General features: G+C 38.7%; 1 protein-coding gene across 1 annotated transcript in view; it reads right to left on the minus strand.

Moving 5' to 3' along the window:
• Positions 1-3,292: 3,292 nt before the first annotated feature.
• The window catches only part of TAOK1 (TAO kinase 1), a 145,990-nt gene continuing 134,917 nt past the window's right edge, over positions 3,293-14,365 (minus strand). Inside the window, 1 exon segment of the mRNA XM_030295661.1 lies at positions 3,293-12,627. Coding sequence (XP_030151521.1) covers positions 12,166-12,627 — 462 coding nt within the window. The 3' untranslated portion in view covers positions 3,293-12,165.

Consider the following 14,365-nt stretch of genomic DNA (forward strand, 5'->3'; position numbering starts at 1 on the left):
CCAAGCCAGCCAGGTGGCCCAAGGGTGGTCTAGATTAGATATAAAGTCTCTTCTCATCTGACAGGTGGTGAATTGAAATAATGGTAATGAGCTCGGTAAGTTGCAAAGACTTTTTGTTGGTTGGAATCAAGATCACAGACCTGTTCCAGATTCTGGGAATTGTAAAAGGACATAAAGATTTTAATGAAAATAACCTTGCCAAGGGACACCTGGCTGGCTCTGTTGGTGGAGCATGTAACTCTTGATCTCAGGGTTGTGAATTTGAGCCCCATGTTGGGTGTAAAGATTACTTATAAATAAAATCTTAAAAAAATAATAACCTTGCCAAAGTGACCGAGGATGTTTTTCAGATACCCAACAATTATACTCTAAAGTATCCAGGAAGCACTAAGAGTTTGAAAGAAAAATGGAATTTCATTAAAAGAAACACAAGACACTAACACATCAAAAATAAATGTCTCTAACCCCTCCGTGTCCAGCCTTCCTGTGTAATGACGTAATACCCTAGTACTTATCACCATTGTGGCCGAACAAAAACTTCTAACTTGTTTGCGTCTGAATAATAAATTGCAGTCTCCCTGCAACAATGGAATGTCATTATTTTTTAAATCTCCAGAAACAAAGGCTCTGTTTGTCTTCTGAAGTCCTGTGTGTACTGAGCCATGCCTGCTTACCCACCTGCAGAGTTAACAGAGCCTCGCTGCACATTCTGTTTGCTGGCGGTTGCTTCACTTCTGTACATCTAGCTTTGTGTTCTCAGGCACATCCAGTGGCAGCTCTGTTTAATCAAAAACCAGGCCTCCTGCTCTGGGCTAATAATTTCCCAGCAAACTCAAAATTCCCCAATCAATGATACCTACACAAAGAGATATTTTCCAGTGAGCAATTAGTTAACTTGGAATAGAGTACTGAAGAGGTAGCTTGGAGATGTGGGTTCTATTTTCTACTTTATCTGTGACTCATAGGACTTTGGGAAAGTTATTTTACAAGTTGTTCCACATAAAGAGATTGAGACTGTAAATAGGCCTTAATTCAGAAGGTCTGTTGGGATAGAATAAAATAATAAAAGTAGGTAGGTCCCCTTGTCCAAGTCTACTTAGTTTGTCAACCAGAGCTCAAAGACCTCTACCTCTAGGATGAGGTGGCATTTGCCTTCAGACGGGATGTGTTCTCCAATTCTTACAAGGCCAAGAAGTTCCAGTTATTAATTTCATGGTAAAGCTAGGAAGGCCTGCATGAGCTGGGTCCTGGGCTGCTCAATTGAGGGCAAACTCTCCCCACCCCTTGCCCAAACAACGAGTGCACACACACATTCTCTGATAACCATGTTATAGCTAACAGGTTGCACATTGGTTCATTTGTTCCAGCCCAAAACTGTTTTCCTAGTTCTTATAAATGGTCAGAAAAGACGTGGCTTTAAGATCTCATCATTACTGGTTATGGGGCTAAAGCCCAGACCCCAAATCAGTGCTGTTTATGCCATACTTTGCCTTTTCTAGTCTATCACTGGCTGAGATGACAGTAAATAATGCCCATTTTAGACTTCATAAAGCATGGTAACGAAAGGGGAAATAATTCGTCTTCAGAGCTGCTTAGTGCACAGCTCTGCGGGGAAACCACACACGTTAATCTATAAATGGCACCCGTAAGGTTGTTTATTGCATAGCCTGCACAGCCTCAACACCCTCAACGCCCTCAGCAACTCTGTTTTCCTCTACCATTAAGAACAAGTATCTGCAGATATAGTAGCAATTAAAGTCACTAATTGGCCACTACACATACAGAGACCCTCATTTTCCAGCTGGTATCTCTGAGATGCAAGTGATAGCCTTAGCTTATTGCCACTGTGGCTGTGGAGCTAGCCAAACGCTATGGCAAATTTTTATTTATGTTCAAAATTCTTTTACAGTCAGGATAGGTTTTGACAGCTAAAGCATAGCTTAGAGCATCTCTGATGTGTTTAGACAATGACAAATTAGACATTTGGGCTGTTGACAGGGGATACATAAGCTACAAGTTTTACAGTACTCTCTTTCCACTACAGTTTGAAGAGCCCAAATGTGGGGAGAATGAAGAATTTTTTTTTCCTTAATGTTTTTTAATGTTTATTTTTGACAGAGTGTGAGTGGGGAAGGGAGAGAGAGGAAGACACAGAAACTGAAGCAGGCTCCAGGCTCTGAGCTGTCCGCACAGACCCTGATGCAGAGCTTGCACTCAAGGACTGCGAGATCATGACCTGGGCTTAAGTCGGACATTTAACCTACTGAGCCACCCAGGCACCCTAGAACTCTTGTTTCTTAAACCTTTTTTGAGTTCCTCCAAATTCTAAGTAGGAGGTTGGAAATGCTGGCCATAAGAGATCTGGGATCTAATCTTGGATCTCCTGCATAATTACACTACATAAAATGTTAATGTAGAAATAGCTCAGTATCAACACACTAGAAGTTAAAAAGCTGTGTTAAAAAGTTAAAAGTACTTTTCAGACAGTATTCTCTTCAATAAAGCAGGTTACAATTCTACTTTTTAAAATGACACTTAAAAGTTTCTAGTTAGGGGCACCTGGGTGGCTCATCGGGTTAAGCGTCTCTTGGTTTCAGCTCAGGTCATGATCTCACGGTTTGTGGGTTCAAGCTTCGTGTCAGGCTCTGCACTGTCAGCGCAGACTCTGCTTGGGATGCTCTCTCTTTCCTTCTCTCTGCACCTCCCCTGCTCACTCACTCTCTCTCAAAATAAACATTTAAAAAAATGTTTTCTAACTAAAAAACATGAAACTCCCTCTCCCCAAATTAGCCTCTGGCAAAAATAGTCACTTTAACAGTGTTTTAAGCAATGGGGCTAGATTAGAAATTTGCCCCAAACAGGGGCAGAAAATATGAATTTTCAAATTAGGGAAGGTAAAACCACCCAGATGAAATGACCTTTTGAAGTTCTGTACAAGGTCCATGAACCACATACATTCATGTGTCTGTGTGTGGTGGGAGGAGCTGCAGTTACACAGACTAGAACATGGGTCTGTATAAAACCGCAGAACCTGCACTGAACCATCAGAACCTAAATGAGGACCACCTCACACCCACAACACAATCAGCGACTTCATTCTCTGGGCAAAGAGAATCTGAGGCCATTAGACTGGAGGGTTTATGTCTGTATCAGGGAGTTCACTCTTCCCTGTATCTTACACATTTTTGTAATAGCCCCAACATCTAGCACTGTGCCTGAGATTAACAGTCACTTAATTGAAATATACTTGATCTTTTGGAAATAAAATTACTTTAAAAAACTAAGCAGACACTCTGTGTACTAAAATTACTTTATTACAGTTGATTTTTTTAAACATTTCCTTTGCTATGATACAAAGGATACTTACAAACAAAATATTACATATGACCTTGTTTTCGCTCTTATGTTCTGACAACTTGGTAACAGCTTTAAATGCACAATCTATACAATTAATACAGGTTATATATGAACTATAAGGTATGTTGAACCAGAAGAATACTGACAATATACTGTACAATAAGCCTTACCAGTTAGTGCTGCGGACCATTTCTACCAAAAGGAAAATGCACATCTGTACAGTCACCTTTACCAGCTGGTGCTGACAGTGAGGGAGAGGCTTCTTCCCCATTGCAACCCTTGATAAGCCTCCACTGTGGGCATCTGTTTGGTCCGAAAATTGAGAGGACTGTGTATATTTAAAATTAGTCATCAGTAAAGTGGCAGAACATCACTTTCAACATGATAATCTCTCACCAAAAAAATCAGTCCTAGTTTTAAAAGACCACAAGTCCTTTGTCTACCGCGAAAACCCTACAGGCTCAAGGGCTTTGGGAGATGAGAAGATGAAGGCTGCCAAAAAAGGAGGCAAGAAACCAAGCCAAAATCTAGGTCTTGCAAAATCATCATTTTTCCCTTCACCAAAGGGAAGTAGAAATGTACAAATTCATTGATGAACCTCAATGATAACATATCAGTTAGCTGATAACCCTCATTTTATCTGGACCCCTGACTTGTGGGAATAACGGAAAGAGATCGTGAATAATATAAACCACTTTTAGAAAAGAACTTCTTGCTTAGTTAACATATTCCCTTTAGCCACCAGAGCTGGTCCTGGGCCATTACAGGTGTGCATTCATCTCTCAATGGTCTACTCGGAAATGATAAGGTTACAGCTTTTTTTCTTTTCTTTTTTCTTTTTTAAATAAAAAAGCAATTGACTGAAGCATTTTTCTTTTTCTTTTTTTTTCTTTTTTTAGGTAAATAGCAAAAATAAAAATAAAAACCAACCCTGGCATTTGCACAAATGATGCAAATGGAGCGATGTGGCCTGTAAGGTAAGGGGTTAGTAGAAAGGAAGAGAGAAGTGAAGGAAATTCAGAGAAAACGACGTATTTTAACTTTTCTTAAAAATTTCTACAATACATGTGCAAAAAAATCATGCTGGTTGAGGAAAACAAAGGGAAATGAGTATATAAAACTAAAAACATAAATAATATGTTTGGATGACTGGTGAAAGCAGAAACCAACCTGGGTTACCAAAAGGATTATACATTCAAGATGCTCTTAAACCCAGTGGGATAACTTACGTTAAAACTGTGTTAATAGTTACGTTAAAAATCTCAAGTTTGTTTTTAAATCTTCACAATACAAGCAAAGCTGTTTTAAAATATACACTATACATATTTCTCAAAGTCTCTCCAACCTCATTAATGCGCATTAGGCTTTTTCATACACTAAAACAAGGGGGTTCTGAAAGCTAGGTTGCTCAGAGTAACCCATCCATTATTTAAATGTTCGTTTTAAGTTTTAAATGGGTTAAAAATTTTAGCAGACTTACATAAATAGGATTTAGCAACACAAGTGTTAATTTAAAAAACTCTAAAGCATTTACAAATTATCTGGTTGGAACAGTCTGGGAAAGGTATGTGCACTATTACTTTAAAATGTTATTTACATCAGACCATTGCTTTTGTAAAAATTTCTCTAAAAGATAAAAAACAAAACTCAATAAATTTGGAGCATTAACCTATTCTAACCTAGCACAGAAGGATCATAAAAGGAAAGGTAAAATACGAAGAAAATTATCTTCTAATAGAAACCCCACATATCCTCTCCACTTGGATTTTGCCCTATGAAACCACCTGCAACTCCTAATAGGCTCATATATCAAGTGTCAAGACAATGTGGTAAAATATCTTGTCAGATAAATTACTGGCCTCAAGTGGACTTTTTAAAAAAATTCTTCCACCTTGTGTCTCTGGCTTGGATTATTTTAGGACACATACATGTAATTAATTGGAGGGGCACTCTAAGTAGGCACAATTCCCATTTAATGTGGAAGAAAATGTGTAACACATAAAATGTTAGGGAGAAGGGTGGTGGTTTCTTTGATATTATGAAATGCAAGGAAGCACATTTGGAATGGGCACCAAAAAAGAGCTATCTGGCAACACACCAGGGGCAGCCAACATCTTAATAAACTAAATATAGTTGTCTATGACAACAAGGGGGTTAGAAGGGTCCAGGACACCCCTCTCCCACTGTTTGATATGTGCCAAATAGTCACATGGACCAGCCAGAATCTGAAAACATTAAGCAGTTACATCTTTTTAAATCACGTAATTCACTCCATGACCATGTGCAACTTATAGTAACAATAATGTTCATGCTGAGGCAATGTACTTGAGGGCTCAGAAAAAGCAAAATGTGCCACTGAGAGAAACCTGTTCCCATACAACTGGTTTTCATGCTTTCAAGTGGCCCTAATACACCTTTGAAGCTAAGCCAAGCCATGCAAAAGCAAAGAGTACACACTTTTCATTAACATTGGTATCTCATTTTGCTAAACTCCACTGACCTCAGAGTTGCCACTGAAACATATCAGTACTGAATGCATACAAACGACGGTTCACGGGTTTTTTAAAATGCATTTCCCTCGTCTATATTTACCAGCCTGTAATACCTTAGGCTACAAGGCATTTCAGAGAAAGGTTTAGTGGGGATAATGACAAAGGAACATATGCAATTCTGGAAATAGAAAAATACTCCAGAAATGGGATCAATGTGCCAGCAATTCACATAGTTCATTTCACTGAAAGTTCAGCTACAGAGCCCAATAAACAGTTCCAAGCCATAATGTTATCACCTGCATAATTTACATAAACATTAAAACTCTTGCACTTTATAGACAAAACACACGTCTGTAAACATGGCCACTGGGGGAGGGAGGCTCCCTACCTCATTCATGATCGAAAACATGTAATCATTATATTAAATAAAATGACTTTGCTTCAAAAGATGTAAAACCTGACCGATTAAGCTTCACTTTCCCCTGTTCAACAACAGTTAAGCATTAATTCTAAAAATGTCACCTAGGATGGTTTCAGGATTAGATGCTAGGACCACAACTGGCAATGACAGCAACTCCTCTCTAGCTGGCACAGACTTATAAACTTTAGTACAAAAACAAAAAAATACAGAAACTAGGTCAATTTGTTAGCTACATATTTACAGATAATTACATGATTTTTCACTCATAATTGATAAAAACTATGAGTGAAAAGGAAACTGTGCAGGCTGAATTACCCGTACTTGGGGGGCGGGGGGAGGGCTCCTTGGGCATCAAGACACCCTTTTCATTCATTCAGAAATCTCATCTTCTCTCCACTTTTCCATGGCAAACTACCTACAGATGTCCAGGTTGGTATATCCAGTGGGCATCCTGTTTCAGAGAGGATTCACTTTTGTCTACATTAAAGAAGAATTTCTTGTATATTTAAAATCAAAAAATAAACCCGACACAGACAGACACATACATACACGCAAAAAAATCTCTCCGCAACTTCAAAAAGTTAGGATTGCTGGGAAACAGTTAACAGTGATGGTGACATAGTAAATGGCTCCCCAGTTTTAATTCTCCGCCTGTATTTTCTTTAAAGATATCTATTTTTGGGTGGGTGGGAGGGAAGTGCAAGTTTAAGAAACCCACAAGAGGCAGATAAGGTGCATATTAATTTATATTTCTTGTAATCTGAAGACTGTCATTAGGCCAAACAGGTTCTCTTCCTTTGTGTGAGTGAAATTTTGGAAATTTGAATATAAACGAGGGAAAACTTAGTCAACGTGACTTTAAAGGGGGCTACCGGAATTCAGCAGAAAAATATAAATGCACAATAACGGAAGAGTTCTCAGCTTCACTTTCTTTTTCTAGACAATGTTTAAATAAAACTTACTTCCTTACAAATTAATAGTCATTTCCAATGCACCTATTGTGGTGATTTCATAAAAGTGCAGACAACATAACCACACACACAGCAAGACAGACTTCAATCAGTAGTCCTTGCATACAAGAGGCAAGTCTGCTAAGTGTACAGCACAGCCTTCATCCTTTAGGGAATCTGAGGATGGGAAATTTCCAGTTCTCAACTTAAGAGTAAGTGAGCGCCTTCTCAAAGGCAATGCTACAACCTCAGGGGCACTATCATGTTAGGTGAGGGAAAAGAAGAGAAACTTTGTCTCTCTTTAATAATGATCTGTATTTTGGTAAGCAGCTCAAAGATGACAGCCCAAGTTTTGGCTTTGTTCCTTAGAGAAGGCAGTTTTCTATCTAAGAAACAAGAACCTCTTCTTCCATCATTATAGGAGATTCACACTTCTATACCTTAAATATATTATTTTCTGACTTGAATACACACTACACACTTCACATTGTAAGCATGGGACAGAATGCAGGACCATATAAACCTCCCAGGAAAGGGTTGCTGTGTTGGGCCAAATCTGTGCTTGAATAGTAGTGGCTCAGAAGAGCTGGAAGGTGCATGAAGAACTTAACTATTGGCAAGCAAGAAGAGGCAGCTCAAGGGAGAAAGCCCCACACCAATACCATATCCTTCTCTCCCAGTGGCCATTTCCTGTTGATCTCACTGTTTAGGAGAACCTTAGATGCTTTAGCAGTAATTCCTTTCTTGGCTGTTTTGGTCCTTAGCAAAATGTGTAAGTGTTAGTATCAATGGAGTAAAAAGAGCAAGAGGATCAATGGCATCACTACTAAGAAATACACCGAGATCGCGCACATGGAGACTGTGACTTACTGGTTCTTTTCATCATCTTGGCAGAGGAATCACCACCAGTGTTTGTAATTTCCACGGTTCATTTCTCTCTGCACCACTTATCGTTTATTGCATCACAACACAAACTCACAGAGACACTAACTGGCTCCTCCCCTGGCATTATTTTACTGCATTGCAACTTATGGTTCCACATTTACTTAACTTTCTTTCCACCCACACAAGTGCTAAGAAGGGAGTAAAAAAGAAAAGATTGCATCTAATGACCACCTTCTCATAAATATCAACCCAGAATACTCATTCTTAAGAAACACATGCATTCTTGCCTTAACTGAGGACTGAAATAACAAAATAACAGAACCTTAAGCACCCTGATGGAAATGTACAGTATGAATTACATCCATCTATCTATACACACATATAGACACTCATATGTATATACAGTATATACATACAAATGATAATAACTATACCAAAATGTGCATATTTAACACAGTTTTAAAAAGCCAGTAGATCATGGTATAATACAATTTATTTCCACTAGTGAATGGCACAAATGGAGAAATGCAAAGGAGGTGTTTCAAGTACAATAGTCATTTTTTCACAGGTGAAAATAAACAGTATTATTCCAGTGTCCAACACAATGTATTCTATAAAAGTTTAAAATGCCAGACATTTAGTACTTAAAGAAGTAGAAAGTTACTAAAGTCAGCCTTACGGTCTGAGAAAGATACTCATAGAGTTTTCGATTTGGGGATGGGGGGTGAGGAAAAATAGGGAGGAGTGTCAAGGACAGTTTTAGTGTACTGAATGGCCTTGATGTCTAGGTAGCTGAAAATCATAATGACTTTGCTAAAAAGTTCAATTTATCAATAAACCCTTGGCCTTGGGTACCAAGCATATTATACCTGGGGGTGGTTCAAACGCAGGACTATTCATCTCTAGGCATAGAAAGGACTAAAAGGACTGGCAGCTCTAAGTAAAAACAATATAAACACATTTTCCAGCTAACATTCTCTATATCATGAAAATACTTTCAGATCCTATAATTTGGGGTTAGAGCTAACTTTAATAAGAAGAGAAAAAGTATGTGCAAAAGGAAGGAAACCCAATTAGGAATAATATATTTCAAGGTATGAGGTTTTGCATTTTTAAAATGCTAACTTAAAAAATGGGAGAGACAGTGAACACAAGAAACTTTTTACTGCCAAGCTCTGGATACCAGATATAGCATTTACAACGTTCTGATATGCTGGACAAATTTCCCATACTTTTTATTTTCTTAAATACATATATACCAAGTGAACACCAACACTGGGGAGGAGGTAGTATTAATTTGATCAAATGTTGACATTTGTACACTGACTCAGAAAGTGCCTGCTTCTTTCTTTAGGATCTCTCAAAACTTTTCATATTTTCCTGCTACAAGCTTTACTCTTTGATGAGTCCTACCATGTATGAGATTCCTCAGAAGTCAGATCACACAAACCAATTAAGTGAAATTATTTTTGCAAACTATAAATATTTTAATTAAATTAACTTAATGGAATAATCCAGGTATAGTCATGACCTACATGTGAAACTGGCTGTCATGCAATTCAATCAGATAGATACAAAGCCCTACTGGACAGACATGCGGAGTCAGTACTCAATCACGATTTTAAAAGTATATATGAACTCAATAACTCGATTTGACTAAGTCCACAAGTAGACTCTAGCATGTATCACGGGTAGTATTTTGGATTTTAAAGAGTTTCGTACGCAAAACTGATCTGCTTCCATATTCCACCCCCTCCAGTAGTACAGATTGGCCAGACTGAATGATAGTTTTTTGAAATATATAAAATTCCATTACATTTTTGGACATTTAATTAATTCTAAAGAGCTCTCCTATCATTTTCCTCCAAACAGGTATATATCTCAGTTTGTTTGAAATATGGTAATATTTTAATGCCAGAAAAGAGAGATTCAGAAAATCAGAAGCCCCTTTCATTAGCTAGGACAAGTGCATGTTATATTCACCTAATAACTAGTGATCATGAGCATGGTCAAAAGGACAATGTATCATAGTGTTATCTGAAACACTGCCTAAACTGAGTGTGAATTCTACTGTTACCTTGGTTTTTTAAAAATTTACATTGAAATATTAATTTTTCTTCCAGTTACCTTTAAATGAATGCCAGAAACTCCTAAAGGGGAGGCTTCATGGAGATTGGGCTGACATACCTGGGGAAGACTTAAATTTGGTTGAGAAAAACCAAGATTTCAACAGTGATAGATTACTGTTTGGTCATCACTCAGGTCTAGGTGTCACTGAGTGAGACTTAGGGAATTCTAACTTGGAGTCCTCTGACCACATGAAAATGAGGACCCAGAGTTAGTAGCAAGGGTTCTTCAAGACAACTGGGGAGGGGGCAGGGCAATAACTTGTAAGAAACTCTGATCTGTCACTGGGAAGGACATTTTTTTTCCTTCAAGTCATACTCATAGCTCCTTAACCACCTTCAACTCAATTTCCACACTGGGTGTGGAATGCCAAGGAACATCTGACTTTTAGCGTTGGGTTGATCCTTCATTGCAAAACATAAAACAAAACAAAACATGCCCCTCTCTGGGGAAAAAAAAAAAGTTAGCTTTCATTAAGAGATTCCCTGACCACTATAACTTACTTAACCTTTTTTTTTGTCTTTTTTAATTTGCCAAACTTGATAGTTCCTTTTCAGTAGTACTTTAGCACTGAGGCTAGAGACTTCTGGAAGTGGTGTTTCCTACTGTGTGATGTTAACATGATGCCAAATAGTCACTAAGTCTCAAGGAACTAAAAGTTTGTAAAGTACTGCAGCAACAAAAACAGCCAAAAAAAAAAAAAAAAAAAAAAAAAGAGAGAGAGAGAGAGAGAAAAGAAAAAAAAAGGACCTGCACATGCAGCAAAATCTACAGTGGTGATGAGGATTAGTCAGCAGCTGGTAAAGTCATTGGCTCAGTGACTCCTGGTTCACTATGGCAACTAAATATTTAAATAATTGGCTATTCTACTTGTAAACAGGAAATCCCATAAGCCAAAAGGGGGAGGATAATCAAATTATGTCTATGTAGTGTAATGAGAATTCCAATGGATGGCAGTTTGCAAATATGGCATCCTTCAAATACCTCTGGCATTTGATTTATATTGGCTATATGTCTGTTTTTGTACAAAGTAAAAGTACTGTTTGGGGTCTTGGGAGTTATAGAGCTTAGCTAGGATGAGATATCACAGTAAAAGCAATAAAACATTAGGATATATAGGCTTCATCTCCTCACTCTGCTGCTGAACATACCCACCACATGAACTTTCAGGGGCCTCTCTCACCTTCCAGTCTCCCCTTTGAAGGCTCACAGGTTTGTTGATGCAATTCCCACACAACTTGTGATCTCCTGAAGCACCTCCATCTCACCATGCCACAAAGAAGGCACAATTGAACGGACAAAACAAAAACAAAAACTGACAAACCTATGCAGCATTCAGAAAAAGAACTAAGTTGTTTTCTACTCTCTGTAAAAGTCAATGCAACTCTTTAGTGTTCGTGAATTTCTACTCTTTTACTCCAAATGAGGCCGAGAAGTCAGACCAATTTAATAAAGAAAATACACTGGTGAGGGGATACAGGTGTGTTTCCATAATCACTTGGCTCAACATATGCTGCCTGCCTGCTGTGAGTGGCTCATAAGAATTTGGGGTGTGGGGAAGGCTTTAGATCTTTTCACAAATTTCTTAGAATACAGTAGCCCCAAAGTGATGACTCACGCCACTATGTTGTATTCTATTTTTGCAGTGTTCAAAAATTACCCCCAATCTAGCCAATTTCTTTTTACATACACACAATTCCCCTTTCAAAATTTTTCCAGAAGTTAAAGAACAAAACAAAACCCGGCAGCCAAATGCTATGACATCTCAATTAGTAAACACAAAACAGAATGCTTTACAAAAATGAATAAAATATACCATATGCACTCAGCGTCCACACTGTAGTACCCAAGTGAGGAGGCTGCTGTGATGATGTCTGTAGGCAGTTTCTTTTGGCAGACAGCTCCAGCGGAATTGCCACTCTCAATTATTAAGTTATGTATAAGACATGTGTGACCCATTGGATATTTGTGAAGTGACACTCGTGCTTCTGCTCATGCCCTGCTCTGTCCGTCCCCCAGAAGCTGTCCGCCTCAGAGCCTGAGGGCTATTGCGGACTCCCATACTGCTACCTCGGGGTACCCCTTGCATTGGCCCTGAAGGGTGACCCCATGGTTGGGGTCCACCTTGCATTGGATGGCCCCAAGCCTGTGGTGGGCCACCCATGGGATGACCCCAGTGAGGTCCTGGACCCCCAGTAGGATTATGAGACCAACCAGAAGCTCCCGGGTAGCTGTGGCTAAATGCCTCAGGGGAAAGATTGGAAAGGACCATGTTACTAAAACCTAGTCTCATGCTTTCAGAGTCAAAAGCTTCAATTTCTCTGGCTTGGCGCTCCAACAGACTTCTTATTCGTTCTGTGCGTTCATTCTGCAAAGCCAACATCTCTTCCTCAATCTGTTTGGGGTTGGGGAGGAAAGAAAAAAAAAAAAAAAAAGGTGATTTATTTAAAAGAAAATCTATAAATTGAGGAAACAGTAATTACTCAGCTTTGAAGTGAATCATAAAATAGTTCATTCTATTTTATGGATGTATGTTTAAAGTTAAAAAAATTTTAACATTTATTTATCCTTGAGGGAAAGAGAGAGTGTGAGTGGGGGAGGGGCAGAGAGAGAGGGAGACACAGAATCTGAAGCAGGCTTCAGGCTCCGAGCTGTCAGCACAGAGCCCGATGTGGGGCTTGAACTCACGAGCCGCGAGATCATGACCTGAGCTGAAGTCGGATGCCCAACTGACTGAGCCACCCTAAAGTTTTTTTGTTTTTTTTTTTGAGAGAGAGTGCAAGCAAGCATGCATGTGAGTGGGGGAGGGACAAAAAGCAAGGGAGAGAGAATCCCAAGCAGGCTCCACGCTGTCAGCACAGAGCCCAATGCAGGGCTCGATCTCATGAGGTCATGGTGAGATCATGACCTGAGCTGAAACCAAGAGTCAGATTTTTAACCAACTGAGACACCCAGATGCCCTGCACATTTAAGAATTTAAAGAGATGTGGGGCACCTGGCTAGTTCAGTTTGAAGAGTATGTAATTCCTGATCTCAGGGTCATGAGTTCCAGACCCACACTGAATGTAGAGATTAAAAATAAATAAATAAAAACTTAAAACAAAATTCTATAAAGAAATTAAAGAAATGTACTCTAGGAATCATGTACAATTATTTTTTTTAATGTGTAAGATCATGTTCTTTTTTAAAAATTAAATTAGGGGTGCCTGGGTGGTTTAGTCGGATTAAGTGTCTGACTTCAGCTCAGGTAATGACCTTACGGTTCATGGGTTCAGCCTCGTGTTGGGCTCTGTGCTGACAGCTCAGAGACTGGAGCCTGTTGAATGTTGAATAAACATTCAAAAAACATTTTTTAATTAAATTAGATGATTTTATATTTAATATAGTTGATGTTACATTAGTTTCAGGTTAAAATCAAGTTCTTTTTTTTTTTTTAATTTGGTTTTTAATGTTTATTTATTTTTGAGAGAGAGAGAGACAGAGTGTGAGCAGGGGAGGGGCAGAGAGAGGGAGATATAGAATCCAAAGCAGGCTCCAGGCTCTGACCTGTCAGCACAGAGCCCGATGAAGGCTCAAACTCATGAGCCATGAGATCATGACCTGAGCTAAAGTCAGACACTTCACTGACTGAGCCACCCAGACACCCCAAAGTCAAATTCTTAAAAGCAAAGGCAGGGGTGCCTGGCTGGCTCAGTTAGTACAGCAGGTGACTCTTGAGTTCAAGCCCCATGCTGGGTGCAGACACTACTTTAAGAAAATAAATCAAGGTAATTATCATAAATGGCTATTAAATTCATTAGGTAAAAAAATGAATGAAAAAAAACGTGGGTAAGGGGGAAACTAGCCCTATCAGACATCCCATATGTCACTCTAATAAAATATGGTATTGGTGTGAAACAGATAATTAGTAAAATAGAATGAAGATCTCAGTTTGCAGGCTTTTAATGCAAGACAAAAGCAGTACTTAATTTAATGGGAAAAAAAATAATGCAAGCACAATTGGCTATTATCTAGAAGGAAATGGAACCCCATCTTAATACCATATTCTAGACAGACCAAAACTTTAAGTGAACACAAACAAACCAAAAAACCTAAAAAGTTTTCATTAAAAAGTTAGAAGATTCTATGTAGCT

The sequence above is a fragment of the Lynx canadensis genome, chromosome E1 (assembly GCF_007474595.2).
Source record: "Lynx canadensis isolate LIC74 chromosome E1, mLynCan4.pri.v2, whole genome shotgun sequence".
In the NCBI taxonomy this organism is placed as follows: Eukaryota; Metazoa; Chordata; class Mammalia; order Carnivora; family Felidae; genus Lynx; species Lynx canadensis.